Raw genomic sequence first — 25,222 nt, 5'->3', positions numbered from 1 at the left:
ACTTGTACAAATTAGTTTTTTGATAAATCGTTCGTATTTTACGAGTTGCCAAATTCGTATGAATTTGTATGAATGACCCAACTCTAACCCCGCCCCTAAACCTACCCATCACTGGGGTTTAGACAAATCGTATGAATTCGTACGAGTGAGGTCGAACGAATTAGCCACCTCATAAAATACATACAAATTGGTCGTAAGATAGCGTTGGTCACGCAATTCTGACTTTTTAACTTGCAATCGCGAGTTTATATCACTCAATTCTGAGAAAAAAAGTCAGAATTGCGAGATGTAAACTTGCAATTGCGGGGAAAAAAAGTCAGAATTGTGAGATAAAAAGTCTCAATTACCTTTTTTATTTTGTATTCAGTGGCAGAATCAAGCTTCCATGAGTTTGAGGTCAATTTTGTTGATTTGCTAACATAAATACATGGCGAAGATAAAGGTTTAAAATTGCAAGAATAATTTGTGATAGTTTAGTGGCATAAATTAGAATGTTTTTCTTAATAAATATGTTTTATATATAAATATGATATAAAAATGTTATAATAAATTTTATATAAATAATATTTAGAAATGTGCAGACAAGGATATATAACTTGCAGCTGTTAGTGCAAATTATCAAAAAAATGTATTATTATTATTATTATTGTTATTAAAGAATTTAACATGAAAAATATCTAAAAATGTGTAGCTAAAACTACAATGTAAATTTTTTTTTTTTTTTTTTTTTTTTGTGATGGGACTGGTAAAAATCTTAACCAGTGACCCCTGCCGGGCCAGCAGAAATGAAAAAGTCCTTATTGTTGAGCCCTGCATGGGTTAACCAACCCTCTCTCTGTCCGTCTCTGGGGCCTGTAGGGTTTCTTCAGGAGGAGTCAGCAGAGCAATGCTGCGTACTCATGCCCGCGTCAGAAGAACTGCCTGATTGACCGCACCAGCCGGAATCGCTGCCAGCACTGCAGGCTGCAGAAGTGTCTGGCCGTGGGCATGTCACGTGACGGTAAGTCCGTGTCCAGTACAGCAGGCACCAGAGGGAGAACAGAGTCTCCACAGATACAGAACATCAAATGCATGCAAAATACCAAGTAGAGCAGCATGTAAAGTGAACGTGCAACCTGACAGCGAGTGTTTTTCAGTTACAACCTTGATTGCAACAAATAGAGTAAAAGACGAACATATCATAGAAAACTTTTGATCCAACAATGGACATACATTTCCACCAGTGTAATTTCCATCTCAAATGATGTTTTGTTTAATAGCATTCTTTATATTTTGAAATCTTTTTTTTTTTTTTAATAAATAGAATTTTTGGAATAAAATGTCTAAATGTCTAAAAAGGCTAAGTTCATAGGTATCCTAAATAACCACAATTAAATATATATTTTTGTATATTTTGTAATTTTACACAATTTCAGCTTATTTGGAAATTCCACATAATTGTAGGCCTGGTTTCACAGACATTTTATACAAATAAAGTATGGCTAAATTTTTACGATACATTAAGGACTTCAAGAAAACATTTAAGTAGACAATGCAATGGCCTTTACTACTTTTATTCAATACTTACCTTTGTCCCCAGTCTTGCCATGTCATTTAAGTAGAGTACCTGTTCTGTCAGCACCCCTTACTCATTAATTTTTCACCAAACTTGTGACAAGATGAATTTAAGAGGCAGTTGTGGTTCTGGACTGCGGGGCATGCTCAGTCAGGGTGGAGAATCTGACAGCAAGTAGCTTTTATTAAATGAGCATCATTAAAGCAGGCTCATTAAAGCCAATGCAGGTGAGCAGCATTAACGGGTGCCCAGGTGAGAGTATGTTTGTGTGTGTGTGTGTGTGTGTGTGTGTGTGTGTGTGTGTGTGTGTGTGTGGAGGCCCCCTGCTGGGCCTCCGGCTGGGCTGTGTGACTACGGCCCGTGACAGGAGGATGAAATCAGGCCAGGTCTTCCGAGTCTACCGGGCTGCTCTCTCACACACAACCAGGACAGGCAAGGTGACTTCTGACTTCACTCCGACTGAAGCTCACCAGTCCCCATCTGCCTTCCTTACATGGGGACAGAGACACAGAGCTTACCCAGACACACACACACGTCTGCAACGACGTTAGGCCTCCACTCATTTTCATTCATGCGCCTCAGATTCAGAGCTGATTCTAAACACCTCACTCATGTCTCCTCCAAGCATGTCTTGTGTCGTCTCCTTTGCACTTTTCTCCTCTCATCTCTTGTACTGTCCTCAAGTCTCATTTTGGATCCTCTGTTCTCATTTTGTTTCATCCCCTACTTTCTTAGAATATCATTTTGTCTCCTCACCTTTAATCTAATTCACTTTCCTCTTGTCTCGTCTTGTCTTTTCTCTCAGCTCCTCCCCTCTCATTCTGTCTCATTTATTCTTTTCTCATCCCCACTTATTTCTTCAAATCTCAATTTTATCTTATTTCTTTTCTTGTCTCCTCTCATCTCTACTTCTTTCATCAAATCTTCTAGCTTCATCCTGTTTCTTCTCTTCTTGTCTGTTTCCACATTTCTCAACTCTTCTCATCTCCTGCTTTCTTTTCAAATCTCATTCTCTCCATTTTCTCATGTTTTGTCTCCTTTCCTGTCTTCAAATCTCCTCTTCTCATGCCTGGTTTTCTTATTTTATCTCCTCTTTTCATGTCTCAACTTGTCTCCAGTCTCCTCTCCACATCTTATCTCCTCTCACCTTGTCTCCTCTACTCAAATGTCTTCTTGTTTTTCTCTCATCTCCCCTTTTCAAGTCGCAACCTCAAGTCTCATCCCACCTTGTTTTCTCTCCTCTTGCCTCATTTCCTCTCTTCTGATCTCTTTTCTCCTCTCCTATTCTTTCCTGAAATCTTTCTTTTTCTTCTCTCCTCACATATTGTCTCTTCTCCTGTCCTTCTCTTTTGTCTTGTCTCATCTTCTCTGGTCTCCTCTTGTCTCCAACAGTCAAAGCCCCATTATCCCCCTCATTCCCCACTAAACTCTCCAGTACATTTATCTCTTTTTCCAGCCATCAGTAGATCAACTTGTCCTCTGCCAGGCGCCCTTCCTTTTTACGAGCACTTGATCTCCACTTATATCTGATCCGCACTGTATTTCGTCCCCAGCTTCCTGTTCTTCTAACACTCCTGCAGTTCAAAGACAGGTTGAAGCTGTAGCTGCTCTTTCTTTCTAAGCTATACAGTCTCTCTGCCACTTCCTCAAGGTGTTGCGACCGAAGGCCTTTCCTTTTTGTGAGTGCTTGTAAATTGGTGATTAATGCTAGTCAGGTTTTCTGTTCTTGGATCATTTTGACTTGGTAGAAAGCAGGAAAAAGCTAATGCTATTACCAAGTAGTGTTTTGTGTTTTTGTTTTTTGACCCAATACACTACTAATACCCTCTGAGAGACATTAAAACCCGCTCCTGGGAGTTAGTTGTACTCTCCATGCCACTACACTAAGCTCCCCTTCAAAGGCCAGAGTCTTCAGGGAAAAGAGATTGTGCCTTTTGTTGTTTCTTGAGTAACAATGGCTATGGGGTGAAGTCTTGAAAGTACCCTTCTGCAAGGGTAGTTTTGGTGTGGTGGTTGGTAACCAAATGGTTGCTGGTTTGGTCAATGTAAACCATGAGCCAGTCATCCCCTTGAGCAAGGCACTCAACCCTAGGTTGAGTTGATTGCACATTGATTGCACCAATGGGAATTCCCCCTTTGATAAGCACATTCAATTGACAAGGAAGTCACACCCAACACACTTGCATGGAAGTTTGTTACATTTTGTCAAAGAGGTGGTAAATGTGTATGAATTTATATGATCTCATCCATACATTTTCATACTATCTGCTTACGCCCCACTGAGGGTTAGGTCTAGCGGGGTGGACCTTCATGTTACACGTACAAATTACATTGTATGAATTCATATGAAATCGCCACCTTATAAAACAGTTACATTTTCTCATGAGGTTGGGTTGGCGCACCAACCTGTTTAGACTTGCATTTGATCATATTTAGGGAAGCTGTCACAATTTGAGAGAGATTTCTGTTCTTAATACAATGTCTTTGCCCCCTATAGCGGTGAAGTTCGGTCGGATGTCGAAGAAACAGCGGGACAGCCTGTATGCGGAAGTGCAGAAACACCGGCTCCAGCAGCAACAGCGGGACCACCAGCAGCAGCCCGGTGAGGCCGAACCCCTTACACCTACCTACGGCCTTTCCACCAATGGCCTGACCGAGCTTCATGATGACCTGAGCGGCTACATGAACGGCCACACACCCGACGGCACAAAGCCTGACTCGGGCGTCAGCAGCTTCTACCTGGACATCCAACCCTCACCCGATCAGTCCGGCCTGGACATCAACGGCATCAAGCCGGAGCCCATCTGCGACTTCACCCCGGGTTCAGGCTTCTTCCCCTACTGTTCCTTCACCAACGGGGAGACGTCCCCCACCGTTTCCATGGCTGAGTTGGGTAAGTGACAATTCTGAAGAATGGCAAAGTAGATTCTGGGTAAGGGGATGGTACTAGGGGGAAGAACCCAACCGTGGGGCAAACATTGCTAAAGGTGTCTTAAAATAGCATTAGGTTGGAGACTCATCTCAAAGACTCATTAAAAGAACCTCTTTTTTTCTAATTAGTTTCCATTAATTAGGGCCAATCAGGATCCAGCAGGGCACGCGCCAAGGGAAATCATTTTTTTAGCTTCCCCTCCTGCTCTGGGACTCCTTTTAACAGATGTGTTTTCAACATGATTGAATTTTTATACTGTTTTTTTTCTTTCTCTCGTCTCCATTTTCTCGTTCTTGCTGAAAGCAAATATGACCTTTGTTCCCATGAATTACACACACTCACTTTTGTACTTAAAGTACTGTCCTATTTTCCTTTTGTATAGAAGCACAGACAGTCAACAAGCTTCTAAATTGGCTTCAAATCATAAACCGTTACAGTGTAGCTCCTTGATTGGAGACATTAATAAAATGCTGCATCTTTTGAAAGATCTACAGCATTTCTGTAAGCGTAAATGAATCCACCAGCAGGAAGAACCTTTTTATAATGCTAATGCCATCTCGTGCACACATGCATATATATAGTACAGCTCAATATGTCTGTACGTTAAGTGCAGTCAAGCGCGACAGGGTTTTTTTTGACGGTAGGTTGCGTTGTGTTTTAGAACATCTGGCCCAGAACATTTCCAAGTCCCACATGGAGACGTGTCAGTACCTGAGAGAAGAACTTCAACAAATGACCTGGCAGGCATTCCTTCAGGAGGAGGTGGAGAGCTACCAGAACAAGGTAAACACACATGTTCCTGAAAAGCCGCACACAGCCTTTCATAAGCTTCAGGCAGCGATGTTTTCAATTTAATGTTGTAACTTGCAAGGACATTGATATTGCGATGTGTTTAAATGCTGTAAAAGTGTAATAACCTTAACGTAAGTGTTACCCAACCCTGGGTAACCACAAACAATTACTGTACATATGGTAGCCTGTTTATTTCTAAGGGTCAGTGAGTGAGTATAAAATGGTCATATAAATGCAAACTGGATTATGACTGCTACAAAAGAACACAGCCTCTTTAAAGCGTTTGTTGCAAATGGTTTTGTATTTTGTTTCCCCTCAGCCCAGGGAAGTCATGTGGCAGTTGTGTGCCATTAAAATCACAGAGGCCATTCAGTATGTGGTGGAGTTTGCCAAGCGCATCGACGGCTTCATGGAACTCTGTCAGAATGATCAGATAGTGCTTCTCAAAGCAGGTAAAGTGTGTGTTCACATCACCATCATCCAATCCCGGCTTAGTTTACAGGGCGTAAACGCAAATAATCCTTTGCTGCAGTGCTTCTGAATCGCATACTACTAGCAGTATGTATACCGTGCACAGTATGCGGTTTATGTACAGAATACTGCTCTTTAAAGTATTTTTGTTGCATACTATTTTGCCATTTAAAAGCAGTACACTGCACAGTAAGTATTTATAGCAAGTATTCCATTCTGAACACAGCCGATGTCACAAACCAGGAGGTGTCGCGCTTCAAATGAGTATCTCTTGTGTATACAGGAAAACTGTATCGGGACAATCTGTCAGCTCTTTGAAAAATAAGGCACTATTGAGATGATATCCACCACTGCACACTATCTCCTCACAAATAATGGGCCAAAGTGCTACATCACACTCACACCCTGTCCCCGTCATGATCGCAACAGCTTTCAGTGTTTGTTTGTGCCAGGCCGGACCAAAATTATTAACAAAATACTGAGTGAGCGCTCTCTCCTGACATGACATTTTAAACCACCGGCATCTTTCTAAAGCTCCGTAATGGCTTCTATTACGTGGCTTTTATCCTCTAAGCCTGTGCTCACCAAAGCACTCCGCTGTAGAATTACTGCTCCCACTCACAACAATAACAGCAACACACTCCACCTGAGCCACACACAGCACTACTCAAAAAAAAAAAAAAAACAGCCAATTGGTGACTTAATAAAGCTTTGTTTATGACATTGCTTATGGCCAGAAACATACTCTGGCAAGTATGCAAATATTAACCTCACATAACAAACCTAAAGTCAAATGTCTGGACCATTATACCACATGTGTGTTATTATTCAGGTAGCAAACAATAAACATGTCGACAGCTTAACTAATTTCAGCTTACTCAAATTTTTTCAAATTGTTGCTCTGCTATGACAGTAATCAACCTGGGGTGCGTTTTTCTAAAAGCAACTATGGTATCAAGTTCCGTCGTTACCAACAGAGATTAATGGAACTTGTGACTAATGATGCTTTTAGGAAACACACCCCTAAATGAGAACATTTACTGTAGAAGACTGTTTACGCTAAGGCCGTGTGTCCATCAAAGTGTTTTTTCCAGCGGCTAGCGTACTTTTCCGATTGTATTCAATGGGAGCGCTGTGTTTTTAAGGCCGTGTGTCCACCAAAGAGTTTTTTCCAGCAGCTAGTGTACTTTTCCAATTGTTTTCAATGGGAGTGCTGCGTTTTTAAGAGCGTGTGTCCACCAAAGCTTTTTTTACAGTAGCTAGCATACCTTTCCAATTGTATTCAATGGGAGCGCCACGTTTTTAAGAGCGTGTGTCCACCAAAGCTTTTTTTTCCCAGTAGCTAGCGTACTTTTCCGATTGTATTCAATGGGAGCGCTGTGTTTTTAAGGCCGTGTGTCCACCAAAGAGTTTTTTCCAGCAGCTAGTGTACTTTTCCAATTGTTTTCAATGAGAGTGCTGCGTTTTTAAGAGCGTGTGTCCACCAAAGCTTTTTTTACAGTAGCTAGCATACCTTTCCAATTGTATTCGATGGGAGCGCCACGTTTTTAAGAGCGTGTGTCCACCAAAGCTTTTTTTTCCCAGTAGCTAGCATACTTTTCCAATTGTATTCAATGGGAGCGCCGTGTTTTTAAGAGTGTGTGTCCACCAAAGCTTTTTTTCCCAGTAGCTAGCATACTTTTCCAATTGTATTCAATGGGAGCGCCGTGTTTTTAAGAGCGTGTCCACCAAAGCTTTTTTTTCCCAGTAGCTAGCATACCTTTCCAGTTGTATTCAATGGGAGCGCTACATTTTTAAGAGCGTGTGTCCACCAAAGCTTTTTTTTCCCAGTAGCTAGCATACTTTTCCAATTGTATTCAATGGGAGCGCCACGTTTTTAAGAGCGTGTGTCCACCAAAGCTTTTTTTTCCCAGTAGCTAGCATACTTTTCCAATTGTATTCAATGGGAGCGCCATGTTTTTAAGAGCGTGTGTCCACCAAAGCTTTTTTTCCAGTAGCTAGCATACCTTTCCAATTGTATTCAATGGGAGCGCTACGTTTTTAAGAGCGTGTCGACCAAAGCTTTTTTTTCCCAGTAGCTAGCATACTTTTCCAATTGTATTCAATGGGAGCGCCACGTTTTTAAGAGCGTGTGTCCACCAAAGCTTTTTTTCCCAGTAGCTAGCATACTTTTCCAATTGTATTCAATGGGAGCGCCATGTTTTTAAGAGCGTGTGTCCACCAAAGCTTTTTTTCCAGTAGCTAGCATACCTTTCCAATTGTATTCAATGGGAGCGCTACGTTTTTAAGAGCGTGTGTCGACCAAAGCTTTTTTTTCCCAGTAGCTAGCATACTTTTCCAATTGTATTCAATGGGAGCGCCACGTTTTTAAGAGCGTGTGTCCACCAAAGCTTTTTTTCCCAGTAGCTAGCATACTTTTCCAATTGTATTCAATGGGAGCGCCGTGTTTTTAAGAGCGTGTGTCCACCAAAGCTTTTTTTCCAGTAGCTAGCATATTTTCCCAATTGTTTTCAATGGGAGTGCCGTGTTTTTTAAACGGCAGGAGCATAATGAGACGTCTTTTTTGCGCTCAAGCGCTGAGTGCTCGGCATTTTTTACCGGTCGCCTCGAGTTGAAGAATGTTGAACTTGGAGTAAAACGCTGCACTCATCACTGTCACTTTTTAGCCAGATGGGTGGGATAAATACAACACAGACCAACTGTCACAACATTCTTGCTGTACAACTACATCAAAAAAGAGAAAACGGAACAAAATGGATGAGAAATTAACATTGCTGGTCTCCGAACATACATAGCAAGTACTCCACATTGTGTCGATATTTTTAGTCTGAAACAAATTATCTGCGAAATCAATTACAAGTAACAGTGCAGCGGATATTCCGTATCATAGCAACAAAGCTGAAAAAAAAAAAACCGCAATGCCGAAGTGCTCTCAGATAGGCGTTTTCAGCTGACTAAAAATGCTTTGGTGGACACACGGCCAAATGCTTGCTATAGCACACCCTGTGGCAGTGGTGAGAATGCAGTTAGCAGCATTTGCCTTCACATATTTCTCTAGCGTTTCTGCTTTTGATTATATAAAATCACAATTTTGTTTGTCTCTCATCTGTGCGTAGGCTCTTTGGAGGTGGTGTTCGTCAGAATGTGCCGTGCCTTCGACCCTCAGAACAACACAGTCTATTTTGACGGAAAGTATGCCGGGCCTGATGTCTTTAAGTCATTAGGTGAGTTACAAAACCCACTTGGATTTGGTATGTGAAGTGGAAAATCTGTGTTTGGAATACTATATGTGTGTGTCTTGCTTAAGCTAAGGACCTTTTTTACACATGGCAACAGCATTCAAATGCAGGCAGACCCTAACCAATTTGCCTAACTGCAAGGAACGTAAAGTTGTTTTGTACACACAGGGTCCAAAATCTGCCACTGGTGTTAATAATTTAAATATGTTACTTTACTTGTTACATCAGAAAGTAATCTGATTATGTAATAATTATGTAATCCATGTTATTTGTTAAAAAGTAATTCACATTACTTTTCAGTTTCATAACGCAAAACTAACAACGCATTACATAAAAATTAACTATGTAATTATTTACTTTTTAGAAGGTAATGCAACATTCTAACACATTACTTTTAAAAGTAACTTTCCCCATCACTGGGTGTATATAATATGAGCAATATCACACAAGTAGCCATGTGATATGGCTGTATATCAGCACGACTGTGATTCGTCCGTAGGCGTGCTGATATACAGCCATATCGCACGGCTACGAGTGTGATATTGCGTTTATACAACAGTTTGACGGCACAAGTGTGTAAATAAATAAGAAATAACAACTAATAAAACCTTATAGTAAATATTACTGTAAATTTAGGTTGAAATGGTGTTAAGTATCTTATTGTTGAGTTATATAAAATAAGTATTTTAAGTATAAGAGTTATTTAAGTAAAATACAATACAAAGAAAATATATGCATGTATTTTACTTAAATAACTCTTAACTTTATAATACTTTACTATAAGGTTTTATTAGTTAACATGAACTAAAAATACTTTTACGGCAAGTATTAATCATTGTTCATGTTAATCAACATTTACTAAGATCAAAAGTTCTATCTTTTAACATTAATGTGAACTAACATGAACATTTTTATAAACTAACATTAACAAAGGTTAATAAATGCTGTAAAATTATATTGCTCCTAGTTAGTTCTTGTTAGTTAATGCATTAACTGATGTTAACAAATATTACATATTGTAAAGCGTTACTGGTACTATATAAAATAAAGTGCGTACAAAAGCGAATAAAGCACACCAGATCGGCTCTAGATTCTCATATCCACCACACCTGGAGTTAGTTTCCTCACTGAGGATGCTGCTCAGGGTTGCAGTTGTGCTCCTGTAGCTGCTGCATATGGTGGGCGTCTGGAACTGAATAAGCAAGATTGAGTGTCTACCAGGAGTGTTTTATCAAACCCGCCATCTAAACAGCCTTAGCCTGGGCGTAGAGTTTTTCTAGTGTAAGCAAATAGCATTTATGTTTGAATGCCGTGACATTAGTGAAATCCCTTCTCTGTCATTATGCATGCACATCGGAAACCTTTTGGGGCTGAAAGCAGAGTGCCAAAACAAACACAATTATGAGAAATCTAGACACAAGATGACACAGTCTGAAAGATTATTCAATCATATCTCTTGTGGACGTCCTCAGCCTTATAACGAGTGTAATATCTTATTCCTGTCGTTTGTGTGGCGCCTTTAACAAGCTTACATGTGTTTGCCAAGCTTTCAGCCAGTAGCTCTAAAACTGGTAGAACTGAAACTGTGGTGCAGTGCCCCCAGGTGGTACTCAACACACTCTGGATATTTTATTTAAATTATTTATCAGTTTTCAATGTTTAATTTTTAATATCTGATTTATTTATGAGTATAATATAGATTTGTGCATCTAAAACTAACATTATTACTTAATAGGTGTTGTGTTGAACAATGTTTTCAAGCTGCGATTGATATAAAAGGCAAGATATCATTCTAAACAGACAGAAGAATAATCTAAAGTATATTTATTATTTATGCGTTTGAAACAGAATGCAAGATTTGCATATTAATTCATGCAAACATGACGCAATCCTTTCTAAATAATACTGCTGTGGTGTTTGTGTGTTTTAGCATTAGGGTGATTCTTCCACAAAATATGGAAATATTTGAACAGGTGGTACTTGACACAACTTTGGATATTTCATTTAAATTATTTGCCATTTTTAATGATAAATTTCTAGTATCTAAAAGCCTAATATAGATTTGTGCATTTTGACTATCAATGTTTAAAAGTTTTCAAGCTGCATTTGATATAAAAGGCCAGTTATTCTTCCTCAAAATATGTAAATATGTGAACAGTTTGTATTTGACACAACTTTGGATATTTTGTTTCGATTATTTACCATTTTAAATGCTTAATTTCTAGTATCCAATTTATTTAAAAGTCTAATATTTTTGTGTCTTAGACTAAGCATATCACTTAATAAATGATATAATAAATTTTTTCAAGTTTTCAAGCTGTGATTGATATAAAAAAGCAAGATATTTTATTTGATTTTAAAGTCTATTTCCCACATAAAGATGACCTGACTCAAATAGTGGAAATGCTTTTAGGCAGACCAAAATATGTTTATTTCTTAAAATATGAATATGTTAAAATATTTTTATTCTGAAAATTGTGTATATTCATGCATATTGTGTTTCGATTTAGTGTGATCCTTCTACATTTATATTATGTCCCTGTCCTAATGCTTGCATTCAAAATGAAAGACAAAATTAGAGGGAACATTCCCTCTAGGTGGTGCTTGGCTTGGAAAGTTTGAGAAGTGCTGCTGTAGACGATCTCCCAGTGTTTGTGCGAGCTCTGAGTCATGGCTTTTATCCAGTCTTGTTAGTGACCCCAGTCATGCTTACATAACCCCTCTCATTCGCCAAAGCATGATTAGCCTGGAGGGGAAAAACCCATGGCGGGAAAAATCATTCTGTTATGCTGAAGGATTGTATTGTTTTTTACCTCTGTGCCACCCCGACATCTCATGCTAAAAGATCAAGTGTCTACCCGACGCTGTCTACTGCTCCGTCTCACAGTTTTTTTTTACCGACTTTTTCTTTCCGTCTCCACGGTGACAGGCTGCGACGACTTGATCAGCTCTGTCTTCGAGTTTGGGAAAAACTTGTGTTCTATGCACCTCTCTGAAGACGAGATCGCCCTGTTCTCCGCCTTCGTGTTGATGTCTGCAGGTAAGCCCGGCTCTGTGTTAAAGTTTACCTATAAATTACCTTGTTTGTCTGAAAAATTATTTTCAAAGAAAGGAGGAAAGGTATTGATTGGATTCAAACCATTTTCCATTGGAGAGCACCAATGCTAAAGGCATCTGAAAATCTGTGTTTAGACCGGTCCTGGCTCCAGGAGAAGGTGAAGGTGGAGAAACTCCAGCAGAAGATCCAGCTGGCCCTCCAACATGTTCTACAAAAGAACCACAGAGAGGACGGCATACTGACAAAGGTACTGTACACATAAGGAACAGGATATGATGTCATTAGATGTGATGTATGTATGTATCTATATATTGTTTTATCGAATAAATATGGATTAAAGACACAATATTAAGATACATATTAAATGTAACATTTATATTGCGTGACATTTATAAAGACATTTTTTCCTAAATTAAATTAAACAATTAGCTTTTATATGGTCATCATACCAAAGCAAATTATTAAAATATTTATCTGGCAAATATTTACTTTAAGTATTAGAGTAAAGTTATATGTATAAAAAAATAAATTATTAAATAAATAAACAAACAAATTTGTTTATTTCTGTTAAAAAAATGTACTTTCTGTTAAAATCTTAGAGAATAATTAAATCAGTGTGATTTTAGCATTATTTACTATTATAGAATTTACCAATGTTTTGAATTTATTTTATTTTAAAGTTTTTTTAATTTTAGTTTTAGTCATTTTCTTGTGCTTTTGTCATTTTAATTAGATTTAATTTGTTTTATACTTAGCTTTATTTTATTTTTATTTCTGTTTTATTAATTTTAGTACTTCAATTTAAACTTTTTTTTCAGTTAGTTGCCAAGTCAACATTTCTAATTTTCATTTTCTTTTATTTAAATTTTTCATTTAATATTTATATTTTATTTTATTTCAGCTTCATTTCAATCACTGAAAATTATTTTTAATAGCTTTAGTTTTAGTTAACAATAAAGGCCCGTTCACACAAAGAACGATAACTATAGAGTGCCCCAGGGATGATGTGTTTTTGTAGGCCAACCCAGAAGTTAGCGGCGCACGGGTTCCCTCGGTTGAAAGCCTATTCATTTTTCCCATAGACTTTTGGAAAATCGCAAAAAATAAGCTCTGTGTTTAACAAAGGGTTATGACACTTACACGTTTTGTCTATCAAGATAATCTTTACAAGTGAACACAACATTTATAGATTTTGAAGCCTAAATAAAGTCGTCAGATATTAAAAACTAACAGTAGGCTATAAACGGACTACAGCACACCATAGTCGCGGATCAACGTCGTCACCACCAAGCCTCCTCAAACTTTATTTAAAAAACAACTTTATTTAAAAACATGCTCGCTGATCATGATCTGCGCTGTTATTAATACTTATCCACTTTTTCATGAAAAAATGCTGTCCAAATGTCCTGTTTGTCATGATGACGTCTAAAGTCCCTGCCAAAGGAAGTAGTCCCTTTTAGCAATTTGTTAGCAACCGCCGTTTTTAAGACACAGTAAAAGTTTAAAAAAATCACAAGTGGGTTATAACTGGTGTGTTTTATGTCATAGATCAAAACGTGAAAATATTTAGAGGCTTTGTTAACCACAGACCTTATTTCAGGCTATTTAGCAAAAACCCATTCAAAAAACCCATAGACTTTACGGCGTTGGAAACGGAAGTCCTAAAATGCTAACTCGCTTCCGGGTTTTGCCTACAAAAATGCGTCATCCCTGAGGCACTCTATTAAAGATAATGATAAAGATAGTGTTCTAAAATCATTCTAAAGATAAAAGAATGGCACTGTCCACACCACAGCTATAACGATATAGAGAAACGGTATAGTTGGGATCACTTTCAGAACGATTTTTTCCAGCTGTTGAACGATAATAATACTGACAGCCAATCAGAATCCATTCTAATTTAAGGGCTCGCGCATTTAAAATGGCAGATGACATTGCGGAGAAGTTAATCGCAGAGGTCCAGAAAAAGCCACCACTGTTTGACAAGTCAAACCCCCTTTTCAATGATACTTTAAAGAAAACCGATACATGGAAAGCAATCGGTCATATGGTGAGAAGTATTAACGATGAGATCATTTTGCTAGGCTAGCAAACAGTGTCAAATAAAATTACCTCAGGTATCCGACAACATTGTCTTGCTTCCTTTGAAGTTGCAGTGAAAACGACTAGGCGTTGTTTTTATTCCACTATATTGACTACGTCAGCTAAATTCACAGTTAGATTAGATCGATTACACTAGCTATTCAATCGAAACAGAGCATATTGAGGACATCTGCTGGTTAAATACGTGTAAATGCAACAAGAACAGCAAAAACATGTTGTACACACTTTGAAACTGCAGCGCGTGAGCTGAGAACAAACAGACCATTATTATTCGCTGGTGTGAACGCATAGTTATCGTTACAGTTATCTTTATAGTTATCATTCTTAATGTGAACAGGCCTTAACAGAACTGATATAATTTCCGACCAGTCTTTAGAAAACATCATGATATCGAATATTAAGAATGAATGAATAAATAGCGGATTTCATGTATGACTTCATCTGAAAAGCAATATTTGGTCTGGCGGCCGAAAGATTAGTTAATGTCATGTGAAAAACCGGGGACCATCTGTGTTGTGTCTGCGGATTAGTGGGTCTGCCTTTTGCCTTTTGACCCAGTACCACAGGGTCATTTCCACCAAATTAAAATCTCTCTCCCTCTCTCTCTTTTTCTCTTTCTGCAGTTGATATGCAAAGTCTCCACGCTGCGAGCCCTGTGCAGCCGGCATACGGAAAAGCTGACGGCATTCAAAGCAATATACCCAGACATTGTCCGCGCCCACTTCCCCCCCTTGTACAAGGAGTTGTTCGGATCAGACTTTGAGCAGTCCATGCCCGTTGACGGGTAGCGCTTCCCCGCGCCCGCCCCGCCCGGGGGGAAGTCACACCGTGGGGAATGTCAAGCATAAATCTGAGACACTTTAGCAGTGCCCTGCACATACACACACCTGGACGGACGACACACTGCACACACACACACACACACACACACACACACACACCCCCCCCCCCCCTTTTTTTTTTCTTTTTTTTCCCCCTTGTGATTTTTTTCGTGGGGGAGGAGGTGGTAATGGACTGGGTTTGACTCCAGTGGTTTATTTTTGGGGTTTGTTCCCTTCTTTTACTGACACAGGTGGGATTCGGAGCCCAGGGGAGAGGATGAGAAGATGAAGACACTTGTTTTATTTCCGAACGCTCCCTCGCTCTCTTTCTCTCTCTGACTGAACCTGAAGAGTCCACGCGTACCTTTCCAGAACGGTCCCTTGGCGATTTGTCACAATCAGCATAAATTGTTTTGACTCGTTTCCAAAGCGGAAAAACGATTCCCAGAGCGCATTCGCCTGGAATCCAGCATTTTAAACTTTTTACAGGAAGAGGAACACAGTTTAAAGCCCTTTTCAAGCCAAGAGAATGAAACAAAAAAGTTGAGATCAAAAAGTCGATTATCCGAACTGTTCCAGCAGTTATTGTAGCACCAAAAAAAAGTCTACGTAGAAACATACGTCGCTTGGATTTTTTTGTTTTGTTTTTTTGGGGATGTCAAACCAGCACCAAACGAAGAAGAACATGAATTGAGAGAGAAAGAGAGATACGGAGGAGGAGTGTAACGCAGAGTTGACACAAAACAGCACCTTTCTACGGACAATCGAAAAAAAAAAAGAAAAAAAGAAGGATCAACGTAGAATTCTGGTAATTCTAGTCGTAATATGCGCGATTGCTTTTAGCCGTCAGAGACTCCATCTACCATAGTTAGCTTAGTGATATCGTTTAAGGCCATCTGCTATTAAGTCCCTCTCCAGAATGGTGTTCGTAACGTAACGGTCCGACCACCAACATCAATGCAATGCAAGGGTCCATTCCACCTGTTTTCTAACGTGTTACAGGGTATTTGGTCATAAGTACAAACTATACAGAAAAAAAAAATGTTTATAGAATCTATTTTAAATAACATGTATGATATTAGTAGCTAGACTATTCTTAATTGTGAAAAATTGATAAGGCACTTTTATTTGCACCTTTCTTTAATTTAAGACTTGTATATTTACCTAGTGATGTGTTGCATGTATAAATACCACGGTTATGGAGAACGAGTGCTGGAAACCCTAACGCTGCTGAGGGTGGGTGCGTGTTTGAGTGCGTGTTTGTGTATTTATTTGCGCGAGGCGGAGGTTGGTGCTGGGAAAGGTGGATCACATGACCTGGGAGGGCAAATTTTTCAATGTTTCCATCACATAGTTCCACTTTAAACGGGAGCTATGATGGTAAAACTCCAGATCAAGCTCTAGTTCTTGTTATTTTGTCCCATTGCAGGACAAACCTAAGCACACAGAGTCTATTAAATGGTGGACCCTTTTTCCACACATTTCAGATGCTGTTTAATGGTTCCATCTAGTGGTGGTGCACCACATGACCATGTGGAGGAGTCAGATCTGGTTTGTGAACAGCTGATTTTCCTTAAACTGGCTCTTGTGAGGGTCTTTGCCCAGCAACAATGCTCGTCGGGAACGTAAGAGTGGGGAAAAAAAAGACGAAAAAAGAGAAATATTCAAAGCCTTGTCTGGTTGAAATCCTCTATTTTTGTAACATTGTACAGTGCTTATGAAGCCTATGAGAGAAAAAAAAAAAGGGAAAGAACGAAGGATGATATAGCACTTAATCCTGCAATAATTAGAATTTGTGTGTTTTTTATGATTTTTTTTTTTTTTTTTTTTTTTGTCTTTTTCAAAGAACAAGACAATAGTAGTAAAAGTGCTATTTTTTTGGAATACCTAACTGTTGTGTGTTGCGCGTGTTTGTACGTCTCTTGAATGTGCCATAGTGGTCTTTCCTGCTTTTTTGAGTCTGAAAAAATTTGTTGTATTGTAACATTCCAGTAAAACTATGTAGTGGCGTATGGAAAATCCCAATATAATCCAGAAAAAAAAACATCATTGATCACCTCTACAACCTGCTAACTGACATTTTGTCCAAATTTGAGTGGATCTTGGTAGCTTTATGTCTTTGTTTTTTTTTTCTTTCTCCATGATACAAAGTATTTTCCTCAGGGAAGAGTCTTGTCTAACTCAATTTTGAAGCCGGTAGCTTAAACAAGTTAGTCAGCTCTATGTTGCATATAAAGCTCAATAATTTGATCTTGATGGCATGTTCAATACAGATAAAGAATGGCGCTTTTATTACATTTAAGTTCTCTACTATTGACAAACTATTAGTCTGTGCAATGCATTCCCAAGAAGTCCTGGTTACTACAATACATCATCAATCTGTGAATGACAATCCAGGTTCGTTTAGTTCCTTGTAAATCAGCAGTTTGTATACTACACGGCTCAGGGAGAGTAATATTGGGACAACTGAGAACGCAGGGAGATAATGAGATCAGTTCCAAAACCTAGTGAGCTGCCTACCTAGACAGCATTTTAGCCTGTTTCCGACACGGAAAAAGTTGGGAAGTAAACGTGCTCCCTCACTACTTCATTTTGGTCAAATTTCAAGTTAATCCCAGAATGTACTGCGAAAAAAAAATCTGTATCTGTAAAAACGCTCTTCCCGCATGGTGTATGAGTAACAACAACTAAAAGAGCAAAATTATGAATATCATTCAGTACCAAAAAGAATTGATAAATAATAGTCAAATGTTATTAAAAAGGACATATCTACCTAACATTTATGGCTCTGGTATAAATATGCGTTTTGGACAATTGGATCACAAGTGGACGACGCTAAATACAGGTGTAAACGGGGTCTAAAACGTTTTGAGCTTGTCCACTTTCGACCACTTCCAGAGGTAGTCGAAAACGCGACCGGATTGCTTTCATAGTGGAAACGCTCATGTGTTTGAACAGACACTAAAGACCGCCTACTCTCCACCTACTGACCGAATGCGTAAACATTATGGGAAGCGCGCTAGCCAGATGGGATTTAAACTTTGTCGGTTGAAGACCCAAGTTTAGTTTGAAGATGAAAAAATGTACCCATCACAATGTTCTCTCACCATTCCTGATTTCTAACACGCACTCAGAGCGTTCAAAGCAGAAACAAAACTGATGCCCTCCATATGTTTTTCCGTCGTCTCCGTGAGCGTTCATATGTAAATTGTGCACCCAAAAAGAAGAAATCAGGACAGAAGTGGTTGAAAGTGGACAAAAGAAACAGGTGTAAACGGGAATGTGTCATCTACTTGTGATCCGATCGACCAAAATTCAAAAATCTTAATACCAGGTGTAAACAGGCCTTTAGAAGGTGCTATTTCAGAGGATACTTCCTATGTAGATAGCAAGACGGCTCACTAGGAACAGAATTGAAGCCAAACGAACCTGGTAATGATACAAAACTACAAATGGGAACACATGCTCATCTGTTACCGTTCATTTTTTTAAAATCTTTCCGCAATTTATGTGCTCATGTCACACCGTTATTCACTAGCATCTGTGCTGTCAAGTCAAAAGAAGACAGCGGTACATCATAAACCAGACAAAACGCGTCATTTCATTCAATTGCCCCATAGGCCACTGGCTTTATCAAATCACCCAGAGAGCTCCAAGATCTAATTCCCTAAAATCAAACAAAGCAAGATAATAACCTCAAGCGTGCTACGCTAATTTCCAGTTTTGTTTTTCTCTGGATGGGGATTTGTTCTGATCGTCACTCATAATTGTTTGAGTCTATGTGCCAAATACCTCTTCATGATTTTCTCCACCTTCAGACGTCCGCGCGGGCAAATCGTCACGCGAGACAAATACGGGTTTCTACAGGGTAACCACTGCTGTGGAGTCCCCTTGATGAACAAGCTTTGCGGTTGCCTGTCCAATGATCAAGTCAGTTTGATAAAAAGCTGTAGTAAAGTCACGTTTTGCCACTTTTTGCATGTCGTATTTTGTCAGTGTAGTTAGACATTTTAAAGCAATATGCTATGAGGTAGAACTTTGGGACAAATTTATTTTTTCTAATACAAGCAAAGGTACTTAAACACCTCTGGATCTGTGGTATTTTAGACATGTAAAGAGAAAAGTCCTGTGTTTCTCTTATCAGTGGAAGATTCAAATATTTTCCCTTGGTCTTTATTGTACATTGTTTTACTTTTTTTTCTTTTTTTAAACTGTGGTTCCCCCTTTTTTTTGTTTTATCTATGTGAGAAGCAATATACGTCCGAATGTGGATGCGAGAAGCGGAAATGTATGTGTTTGTGCTATTTGTAATGTTTGCTTAAGGTCAAACCCCCAGACAAGGCTTTAAAAGATCAGACGCAGCAGGGTGAGATGGTGAATTGTATGTAAGATCGTAAGTTTTTTTTTTTTTCCCCAGAATTTAAAATGTTTTTCGTAGCACTGAGCTTGAATCCCTTTGACGAGGCTGTACAAGCATGACACACCGCACCTCGACGTTAACATTTCGATTAGATTTATGCAAACGCAAGGCCTATGCACTCACATTTGAACTTTGGTCGAAAGGCACATTTACCGTTTTTTTTTACGCAGTTCCGATCAGCAGATTGAACGTGTCATGCTCGCGACAGCATTCGAGCTGAAGGTTGAAGTGTTACTAAGATTTACGTCAATCATTTTCCTTGCGTTTTCTTTCCAAAAGCACAGCTGACACGTTATTAAAAGTGAACTATGTTTAGATAATAGACTAAAAGAAAAGTCTTTAGCCATAATCGAATGTCAAGCAATAATATATATGGTGTATTATGATTCATTTTGTGCATAGGCTTTGAACATCTGCATGTAAATACATTTTCTTATTTATCGCGTTTAAATTTTTTTCGCAATTTTTTTTGTTTGTTTGTTTTATTTGTATATTGACTAGTTCTGTTCCCGGGTGGAGAACTACGAACGTCAAATGGCCTGTAAACTGTACAGCTACGTTTCCCTGTCCTCCTTTCGGCTTTTAATTCACGATATTTAATGTTCTATCGATCACATGTATAAAAGTAACTTTGTAACTTCTGTCTGTATAGGTAAGAAGAAAATACTGCTATTAAGACCTGCTCAGTGCAAATATTTATCTGTTTTATCAGACACATCATGCTGTACAATATCTCTGTTCTGAGTATACTTCTCTCTTTTAGACTTAGTTCGATTAGCGGTAGGGTGTGCGGACATTAATTTTTGTGTTATACTGACGTGTGGTGCTAGGTAAGTTACTTTTGTGAAGAAAAATTATGGATTCATAGACTAGGCCGCCCTCTTAGTCCATTCATTTCACTGAGTATTGATTATTGATATTAGGACTCGATAAATAATGATAATAATAATAATGATAATAACGATAAAGTTAACGATAGTGGTAAATTTACTTTCAAATACCCAGCAAGTACCTGTATCAGTGTGCTAGTCTTGGGACGCGGCTTGTTTCCTTCCCACTTTTAAGATTATTAGCAAGTATCGGCTAAGTAAATCGCAATTTAGAATTTTTTTGCAACAAAGACGATTGTTCATGCTTAAAAAAAAAGGAAAAAAGCAGCAGTATTGTGTTTATTTTTGATTGTTCGAAACCAGTGCTTATTTTCTGGAAGGACTTTAAACACGCGATAAAGTATCGGATTGTCTGCCACTTTTTGGCTTCCTCCGTTTTTTCGTTTATTCTACCTTTTGTTTGTTTTTTTTAAAAAACACGCTTCGTTTTTTTTCTATCGACATCCGCTCACTTACATACACACACAACGGTTAAGTGTTATAAATTGTACAGAACAAAGGCGGTCGTACGAAGTTTTGTGCGAAACTTCCTGTTTTTATCTTTGTAGCAAGGCAGAATCTACTTGCAATAATACATAGCAAACAACGCTGAGTGCCTCTCAGTGGTACAGGATGCAGAAACTATATTCGTCCGTTATTGTTTTCACCGTTCTCGACGTACTCAAATGACTGTGTTTGCACACGTAGGTGAATTCTGTCTTGTGTTACCGACTTTTCTTTTCATTGGCTGTCTTTTTGTATGTAAATGAGGCATTTCATGTTTGTTTATAGCCATGGAAACAGCATTTTATTGTCTCTGTGATGTCCCGAAGCTACTCTTTCTTTTCCTCCGAACAACTTAACGTGGTTATGGGACATTGCATCCAGTCAGTTGCACCCTGGTTGGATGTATTTGAACACGAACCCTGTTTGGATATTTGCAGAGACAAACTGGCGGACAATAGACAATCCACTCCGTATTCTCCCGGTTGTTTCCTGCCAATTAGGTTTTAAGTTGATGATTATGAAACAAAATGACTAATGCAATGTATTTTAAGTGTTCATATGTGTATGTAAAATTATGCATACTTCTATTTCTTGTTGAGCTGAAGGGGAGGCACAAGGGCTGGGGCAGGACGGGATGGATTTTTCTCCTGCTTACCTGCGATGGGGGGAAAAAAGCAGAGAACGGTTTGCAGTTGTCACATATTTTTACGTCACATGTTTGCTACTGATCTTAAAATGGGGACAGTTGATCATGTACCTTTTTATTCAGCTCTTTGGAACTCTCTTTAGGAGATAGTCTCTTCTCAATAGTGGTTTTGCTCCTTCTGTTTGTCTGATTCTTAAATATGAAAATAAGTATTTTGATTCATTTTGTAAATACCGCTGTAAAGAAAAATAAGAAATTTAATGTTGTCTTTTAAATACTTTTCATTCTAATATGAATGTTGTTATATTGTACTTAGAAACTGTACCTTTAATATTACCTTTATTAAAAGTGCATTTGACACATCGATTTTAGATGTGCTTTATGTGCTGTTATCCCATAATAAAATTTACCGCTTGTAATGGGCTCTTATTCAATGTGTCATACTTCTTTATGCATTTCATGGTTGAAGTTCCACACAGTCTTCAAAGAAATGAAAGAGATGGAAGTGGAGAAGCAGAATAATCTCACAACATTTAAAAAAGAACTACAAAATTCCTGTATTTGACGTAGTGGAAGAACATTTGAAAAGCTGTTATGGGAATGGAATATTTAAAGGATTAGTCCACTTTTAAATCAAATTTTTCTGATAATTTACTCACCCCCATTTCATCCAAGATGTTCATGTCTTTCTTTCGTCAGTCAAAAAGAAATTAAGGTTTTTGATGAAAACATTCCAGGATTATTCTCCTTATAGTGGACTTCAATGGAGCCCAAACGGTTGAAGGTCAAAATTACAGTTTCAGTGCAGCTTCAAAGGGCTTTAAACGATACCAGACGAGGAATAAGGGTCTTATCTAGAGAAACCATCGCTCATTTTTGAAAAAAAATAAAATAAAAATACAACTTTATAAACACACATTATCGTCTTGCACATGCTTCCACTTCCCGCATTCTTCAAAAAGCTTACACCGTATGTCCTACGCCCTCCCCGTTCTACTTACGGAAAAAAATGAAACTGGCGCCGTGTTCGTTCCGTAAGTAGAATAGGGAAGGCGTAGGACATACAGCGTAAGCTTTTTGAAGAATACAGAAAGTGGAAGCACGTGCAAGATGATAATGTGTGTTTATAAAGCATATACAGTTGTATTTTTGTAGAAAATGACAGATCGTTTCGCTAGATAAGACCCTTATTCCTCGTCTGGTATTGTTTAAAGCCCTTTGAAGCTGCACTGAAACTGTAATTTTGACCTTCAACCGTTTGGAGGCCATTGAAGTCCACTATAAGGAGAATAATCCTGGAATGTTTTCATCAAAAACCTTAATTTCTTTTCGACTGAAGAAAGAAGGACATGAACATCTTGGATGACATGGGGGTGAGTAAATTATCAGGTAAAATTTTTTTAAAAGTGGACTAATCCTTTAAAAAGTCAGTCAACAAGAAATAACAAAAAATGTGACAATATAGGCCTACTAAAAATACCAGATCAGACTTTTTTTTTTCTCAAAGAGGCAGCAATATAAACTTTAAAATTGTCTACACACACGAGTAGACCTATGGCTTCATTTAGTTTGAAGTGGCTTGCAGAGTTTACTTAAAGACCTCCTGTGGTGAAAATCAAGATTTTAATGTTGTTTATGTGTCTATGTGGTGATATTAATATGCTTTAAAACAACCCATGTGTAAATTCATAAGTCAACACCATTGCTGAGTATTTTCTCTTTAAAACTGCAGTGATCTAAAGACAGTTTAAAAAATTACCGCTCTGAAGCAGGGGAGTCTTAAGAGAAGCCAGGTTATCCCGGTATATTTTTCTGTTGATATGAAAAATTGGGTGGATTTAGCAATATAGCAGGTGTATTATGTATATTATGATGAACTTTCTGAGCGTCAATCTTGTTCGAAGCGTTTGTAAGGATACTTATTGTTAGAAGGCTGCTGTCTAACTCTGACACGGCGAACGGGAACATGGTTTGTGAAACATTAGCAACTCATTATTAGCTGTTTGATAATGTAGTCAGGCAAAAGGCTAATCATATTAATTACCGTTATGTGTCCGACTCCGACGTTGTAAAAGACGACAGCATTGTGCAGCGTTTACCTCAGTTCAGTGGATCTCTCGAGCTCGTGCGAGTGAGTGGAGGCGGGGCTAATCAGCATATTCATAGATGAATAAGCTACTAAATAAAGCAAGGGTGTAGACTAGAGTTACATTCAAGCTATTTCACAGGGGAAAAAAACTTTAAATATGTCATTTTGGTGATGAAAGATGAGTTTTAAGGGATAAAATTATTGCCCAGGGGGACTTTAAACCGACAACAATTTGCCATAATAAAAGTCTGCGGTTTCCAATAATTACTTTAACACGTCAGAAGTCAACCTATAAATAAAATAAGTATTTCTCTAAAATACCATTGTAGCATAATATCTAGTATAGGGCCAAATCTTAATAAATTAATGTGAAATCTTCGAACAAGACAGAGGAAAATATGAGTAATATGTCAAAATGTTGAAGGGTTAGTTCACCAAAAAATTAAAATAATGTCATTTATTACTCACCCTCATGCTGTTCCACACCCATAAGACCTTCATTTATCTTCTGAACACAAATTAAGATATTTTTGATTAAATCCGATGGCTCAGTGAGGCCTCTATAGACAGCAATGCCATTGTAACCTTCAAAATCCATAAAGGTACTAAAAAGATATTTAAATCAGTTCTTGTGAGTACAGTGGTTCTATCTTAATATTATAAAGCGACGAGAATTTTTTTGTGCGCCAAAAAAACAAAATAACAACTTTTCAACAATATACAGGTGCTGGTCATATTTAGAATATCATCAGAAAGTTGATTTATTTCACTAATTCCATTCAAAAAGTGAAACTTGTACATTATATTCATTCATTACACACAGACTGATATATTTCAAATGTTTATTTCTTTTAATTTTGATGATTATAACTGACAACTAAGGAAAACCCCAAATTCAGTATCTCAGAAAATTAGAACCAATACAAAGACCAATACAAAGAAAGTATTTTTAGAAATCTTGGCCAACTGAAAAGTATGAACATGAAATGTATGAGCATGTACTCAATACTTAGTTGGGGCTCCTTTTGCTTGAATTACTGCAGCAATGCAGCATGGCATGGAGTCAATCAGTCTGTGGCACTGCTCAGGTGTTATGAGAGCCCAGGTTGCTCTGATAGTGGCCTTCAGCTCTTCTGCAGTGTTGGGTCTGGCATATCTTCCTCTTCACTATACCCCATAGATTTTCTATGGGGTTATGGTCAGGCGAGTTTGCTGGCCAATTAAGAACAGGAATACCATGGTCCTTAAACCAGGTACTGGTAGCTTTGGCACTGTGTGCAGGTGCAAGTCCTGTTGGAAAATGAAATCTGCATCTCCATAAAGTTGGTCAGCAGCAGGAAGCATGAAGTGCTCTAAAACTTCCTGGTATACGGCTGCGTTGACCTTGGACCTCAGAAAACACAGTGGACCAACATCAGCAGATGACATGGCACCCCAAATCATCACTGACTGTGGAAACTTTACACTGGACCTCAAGCAACGTGGACTGTGTGCCTCTCCTCTCTTCCTCCAGACTCTGGGACCCTGATTTCCAAAGGAAATGCAACATTTAATTTCATCAGAGAACATAACTTTGGACCACTCAGCAGCAGTCCAGTCCTTTTTGTCTTTAGCCCAGGCGAGACGCTTCTGACGCTGTCTGTTGTTCAAGAGTGGCTTGACACAAGGAATGCGACAGCTGAAACCCATGTCTTGCATACGTCTGTGCGTAGTGGTTCTT

At 38.5% G+C, this 25,222-nt stretch overlaps 1 protein-coding gene and 1 long non-coding RNA gene across 4 annotated transcripts in view; one reads left to right on the top strand and one right to left on the bottom strand.

Moving 5' to 3' along the window:
* roraa (RAR-related orphan receptor A, paralog a) overlaps positions 1 to 16,812 on the top strand; it is a 375,063-nt gene extending 358,251 nt beyond the window's left edge. For both annotated transcript variants that reach the window (XM_048159652.1, XM_048159653.1), the window contains 8 exons: positions 859 to 1,000; positions 4,053 to 4,448; positions 5,149 to 5,270; positions 5,599 to 5,731; positions 8,867 to 8,974; positions 11,919 to 12,029; positions 12,182 to 12,294; positions 14,774 to 16,812. In XM_048159652.1, the coding sequence (XP_048015609.1) occupies positions 859 to 1,000; positions 4,053 to 4,448; positions 5,149 to 5,270; positions 5,599 to 5,731; positions 8,867 to 8,974; positions 11,919 to 12,029; positions 12,182 to 12,294; positions 14,774 to 14,938 (1,290 nt within the window). In that variant the 3' untranslated portion in view covers positions 14,939 to 16,812. The remainder of the gene's footprint in view (positions 1 to 858; positions 1,001 to 4,052; positions 4,449 to 5,148; positions 5,271 to 5,598; positions 5,732 to 8,866; positions 8,975 to 11,918; positions 12,030 to 12,181; positions 12,295 to 14,773) is intronic.
* On the bottom strand, positions 11,394 to 23,725 carry LOC125248064. 2 transcript variants are annotated; one of them, XR_007180230.1, is made up of 7 exons: positions 23,458 to 23,725; positions 23,173 to 23,225; positions 21,751 to 21,893; positions 21,525 to 21,649; positions 21,350 to 21,422; positions 12,129 to 12,255; positions 11,394 to 12,041 (listed from the first exon to the last, which is right to left on the bottom strand). It is a non-coding gene; the product is annotated as an uncharacterized LOC125248064 (long non-coding RNA). The 2 variants fall into 2 exon arrangements; XR_007180231.1 differs by lacking the exon at positions 23,173 to 23,225 and having other exon boundaries at positions 23,458 to 23,723.
* Positions 23,726 to 25,222: the final 1,497 nt, after the last annotated feature.

Source organism: Megalobrama amblycephala, linkage group LG15 (genome assembly GCF_018812025.1).
Source record: "Megalobrama amblycephala isolate DHTTF-2021 linkage group LG15, ASM1881202v1, whole genome shotgun sequence".
Taxonomy (NCBI): domain Eukaryota; kingdom Metazoa; phylum Chordata; class Actinopteri; order Cypriniformes; family Xenocyprididae; genus Megalobrama; species Megalobrama amblycephala.
This window is presented reverse-complemented; position numbering and strand designations above follow the sequence as displayed.